At 54.9% G+C, this 4,476-nt stretch overlaps 1 protein-coding gene across 5 annotated transcripts in view; it reads right to left on the bottom strand.

Moving 5' to 3' along the window:
- Window positions 1-146: 146 nt before the first annotated feature.
- SHC1 (SHC (Src homology 2 domain containing) transforming protein 1) overlaps window positions 147-4,476 on the bottom strand; it is a 10,843-nt gene continuing 6,513 nt past the window's right edge. For 4 of the 5 annotated variants that reach the window (XM_010838324.1, XM_010838322.1, XM_010838325.1 and 1 more), the window contains 5 exons: window positions 3,371-3,569; window positions 3,215-3,284; window positions 3,003-3,137; window positions 2,602-2,840; window positions 147-1,782 (listed from right to left, as the gene is read on the bottom strand). In XM_010838324.1, the coding sequence (XP_010836626.1) occupies window positions 1,654-1,782; window positions 2,602-2,840; window positions 3,003-3,137; window positions 3,215-3,284; window positions 3,371-3,569 (772 nt within the window). In that variant the 3' untranslated portion in view covers window positions 147-1,653. The remainder of the gene's footprint in view (window positions 1,783-2,601; window positions 2,841-3,002; window positions 3,138-3,214; window positions 3,285-3,370; window positions 3,570-4,476) is intronic. The other variant, XM_010838321.1, reaches the window with a different exon arrangement.

Below are 4,476 nucleotides of genomic sequence, written 5' to 3'. Positions count from 1 at the left end.
CCGCCGCACCCTCCTACGCGAATCCCTAAGTTCTCACTCAGCGCGACCCAAGCGAGTCCAGGTGAGGCCGAGTCCGGCCTCCGGCCTCCCCTCCTGCCGTGGGGGGCGCCTAGAACCAACAATAAGCTGAGACAGAGACCTAGAGGCCGAGGTAGAAGAAATATGGACTTTAATGAAGATTCTTTCCCTTTGGTATAAGTGAGACCCGTGAAAACATCCAAACAAAAAGAAAAGAAAAAAAGGGAGGCGAGGATTTAGTCCACTCTCCCTTATCTACAAGGCCTAAAGACAGAGCAGGACCGGATCCTCTGTTGCTGCTGCAGGGCGAGGCCTGGAGAAGGGATTGAATAACCGTGACCCACGCCTCCTGTGAAACCAACAGCCAAACTTATGCCTCCCCGCCTCGCAGTGGGAGGGCCAAGTTTCTCTAGTCCTAGCTTACACTCCACTTCTCTGGGTCTCTCTGGTAGAAAAGATAAAGCTACCGGTTCCAACTGCCCCACAGGCCAGGGTGAGGAAAATGCCAAGAGTCGTAAAAGGGCTTTGAAAAAGTCAAAGAGGTGATGTATAAATGTCATCGATTATCATCATTTTGTGCTCAGGAATAAGCTATGGAAAACAAATTAGGAAAGTAAATCTACAGCCCTAAAATATACACGTATAAAATAAAAAATAAATGCAGTTCCAAACCTACCGATGGTATCTGGGGATTGTCTACTGCTTTAAAGTCTCAATGCCCCTGTTCCCACCTCTACCAAATCCAGCTGGGATGACAGCTCCATCATCCCCCCCAGCACCCCTGCAGGGGGAGGCAGGGCAGAGGCCAGGAGGAAGGGCTGTACTTTGGCTGTAGAGTATAGCATGCATGCAACATGGGAGGGGGGGCTTACGAAATGTATATACAGACCCCTGGGTGAGGGGCCCCGGCCACGAGGCACTGAGCAGGGGAGGGGTCCATCTCCCCACTGGCTGAGAGCAGGGCGCCGAGGCAGTCTCTAAGGGCTGCACATCCCAGGGAGAGGGGACAGCTGCTACTCCTGCCTCTGCTGGCCCAACCTAAACTGGAGGAGGTGCTGAGCGAGGAGAGGACGGGGTCCCAGAAGCCAAGAAGCTGTCAGCACCCCCATCCTTGACTTCAGGGGCCCAAGAACTCTTTGCATAAAATATCTTCAGACCTAGGAGATGGTCAAAGGCACAAAGTTTGAATGCTGGGAGGGAGGGTTGTTGAGAGGAGTCTGGGGTACCTGAGCCCAGGGGTAGACTAAAGGTATGATTCAGTTCCCCTTCCCTGAAAGGGTGATTGCTCCGCTGGGCCTATCGCCACAGAACATCTTCCATGACCAGGAGGCATCCTGCCCAGGCCTCCAGCACCCACCTTGGGGAAGAGGGTATCAAGTTGGCACAGGAAAGGCCCAGGGAAGGGGGCCACTCTGTACATTAATACTTTGGTGAGGTCTGGGGAGAAGCAGGACTCTACCCCTGGTTCCTGACTCAAACCCTCTCACTCAGCTGCATGCTGAACCCAGTGTCCACAGTATCTCCAGCCCTACACAAGGCCAGGCCCATGGAGCACTCCCAAGTGAGGTCCTAAGAGTCAGGGAATAGGGTGGAAGGGACCGCAGGGCGTCTTCTGAGAGAAAGCACTGGAACAGGTCACAGTTTCCGCTCCACAGGCTGCTGGAGACACAGTTCGCTGCCCGCAGAGATGATGGGCAAGTGATTGTCCATGTGGTAGCTGATGAGGTGACTGACACTCTCAAAGCGGTGATCCTTTGTCCGAACCTGGGGAGTGGGAAGGGAGAAAGTCGAATCAGGTGAAGAGTCAGATAAAACCTCAGTCTCTAAGGCCGAGGAAGCTGGGATAGTCAAGAGGGTTGAGGCAGGAGAAAAAGATGGCAGGAGAGGGAGGGCCCTCGGTCCTGATCACTGAGGCTTCTCTGGGAAGAGAAGCTGGAGACAGCTGTGGGAATGGGCAAGTCAGTGGACTGGGAAAAGGCAGAACAGACATCAGCCCAGAAGTCGTGAAACTGAAGGCTAGCTACTCCTTACTTGACCTAGAGGAGGACAGTATGTCTCAGAAGAAGATACACAGTACAAAAAAAAGACATGCAAAGGAGGCTGAGACTGCTGTAGGAACAAGACCCAAGTTATGACGGGCAGGGGGCAGTGCAGACAGGAGATAGGACTCTGGTCTGATCCCTGAGTCTGGAGGAGCTGGGGAGGCCCCTGGCTCGTCTCGTGAAAAGTTTTGGGATATTTAGCCTCTAGACAACTGACAAAGAGCACTACAACTTCTGAACGATGGTTTCCTTATTTGTCAAAAGAGGGACTGGTGAGATGACCACTTCCTAGCTCTCGAGGGCATAACGTTTGAGGACTGGCCAGGACCGAAGGGAATACAGCTCAGGTGAGGGATGTGAGAAGGGAAGGAACCCTAAACCACTAGACGAGGGAGACACCAGACACCTTGAGAACAGGGGAGGCCCAGATAGAGGTGCCCAGCGGACAAAGTCTAGGAAGCAGTGAGGGAGGAAGAGAGCCACAGGTAGGCTGCTGCACCTTCCTTTCTGCCATGCCCACCTACACCCCTGCCACACTCACCACACCCTCAGGGTCCACCAGGAGCAGGTGCTTGGGCTGCCCACTCTGCAGGCCGGTAAGCACGTACTGGCCCGGCGTGGTTGTGCTTTCCCGAACCAGGAAGTCCCCGTTGACTTGTAGCAATGCCTCAGCCTCCCGCCGGCTCAGCTTCCCGTGGAACCAGGGCTCCCCTCGGAGCTGCTCAGCCATGGCTGTTGACTGGGGAGGTGGAGGCATTCGCAAGGCATCTTCAAAGGGCTCTGGGATACAGAGAGAGAGCTAGGAGAGGCAGCTGACACAACCCCACCTCAGGACCCAGACCTTTAGGGAGGGGAGGCCAGGAAGGAAAGAGCAGAGAGGCAGTAAAAGAGGAGGAACCAAGTGGGAAGACGGAGACTCAGAAAGGCGAGAGGTATACTTACTCATGTCAAAGAGGTCTCGGGGTGCACTGCCATTGATGGTAGGATTGGGGGGCCCGGCCCCAGCCCCTGCTTGCCGGGCCTTGTCTAGGTTCTGGACATTGACATAGGAGGGGTCATCAAAGAGCTCTCTGCCTGCTGAGGAAACGGAGGCTTTAGAGTGCCCCCCGCCCTGCTTCTCACTCCCCCTCTGCCCCTCTCAGTCCCCTTCATACCTGAGCTGGGTGGCGGGGGCGGCATCTGTCTGCGGGCTTCTGGGTCTCCCCCAGCAGGCTGCCCCACAGGCTGAAGGGACCAAGACAGAGTGAAACCAGAGGCCCTAACCAGATGTTCCCATCCAAGCCCCGCCCGCCTCTATCCAAGCAACTTACCAGCGTGGCTCCCAGGTGGCTGGGGGTCTGGGCACTGGGCGGAGTGGGTCGAGCAGCCCCTGGGAGGGCTCCTTCCCGAAGCCTCATGTCCACCACACCCCCAAGAGGTGGTTCCTTCCCCGGGAAGTCATTATAGTACTGATGGTCAGGGGGCTCTTCCTCCTCCTCATCCCAAGCTGAGCCATCAAAGCCAGCCATCCTGAGAGAGACAGGAGGGAGAAAGGAGTGTGGATGGGAGGACAGAGGGAGATGGGAACAGTGGTCATGTATTGGGTATTCCCTGAGGGGTAGGCCTCAGGCTGGGTGTTTCATATATAATCATTTCACTCTCTGGGCAACCGATAAAGCAGATACTGTTTCCTTCTCCAGTTTTTTAGGTGAGGAAAATGATGATCAGGGATAAAAAGATTTTGGTCACACAACTAAGAAATGGTCGGATGGCATCACCGACTCAATGGATATGAGTTTGAGCAAACTTTGGGAGATAGTGGAGGACAGGGAAGCCTGGCGTGCTGCAGTCCGTGGGGTCGCAAAGAGTTGGACACAACTCAGCGACTGAACCACCACTACTGGTGGAGCAGAATGTCAATTCAGATTCTGCCTTAACGTCATGCCCTTGATTGTCACGTAGTCTCCCAAGAGGGAGGGGAAGCACCAAGTAACCAGGGAGGGGGTGCCCCAGAATATTGCAACACCTCCTCTAAATACTTGATCCTACTGGTCTGAGGTGGGAAACGTGACCATCTCAGGAAAAAGCCATCCTCCCTTGCCCAAATTCTTGATGGCTTCTAGAGACAAGAACGTGAAGAACTAAACTACATACGGAGAGAAGCACAAAAGGACAGACCAGAAACGAGACGGCTGGGAAAAGAGAAGCCCATCTAGCCAGGGACAAGCTGGGCGTCCTGCACTGCAGCCCCGCCACGGGCACCCGACGGGAAGAGCTGGCCCTGCAGCAGGCAGGGCCACGGAGCACCTTCCTGCCAGCTACAGGAAACTTAAGAATAGCAGGAAGCAGGGGCACGCAGGTTATTTCCTTCCCTGCCCTTTTCTGAGCTGGAGTGTGGGAAGAGCAGGCCTCCTTTTCCAGTTCTGGTCTGGGGCCC

The sequence above is a fragment of the Bison bison genome, unplaced genomic scaffold (assembly GCF_000754665.1).
Source record: "Bison bison bison isolate TAMUID 2011002044 unplaced genomic scaffold, Bison_UMD1.0 scf7180017864093, whole genome shotgun sequence".
Taxonomy (NCBI): Eukaryota; Metazoa; Chordata; class Mammalia; order Artiodactyla; family Bovidae; genus Bison; species Bison bison.
Note: the sequence above shows the minus strand (reverse complement) of the source record. Positions and strands in the feature narration are given on the sequence as shown.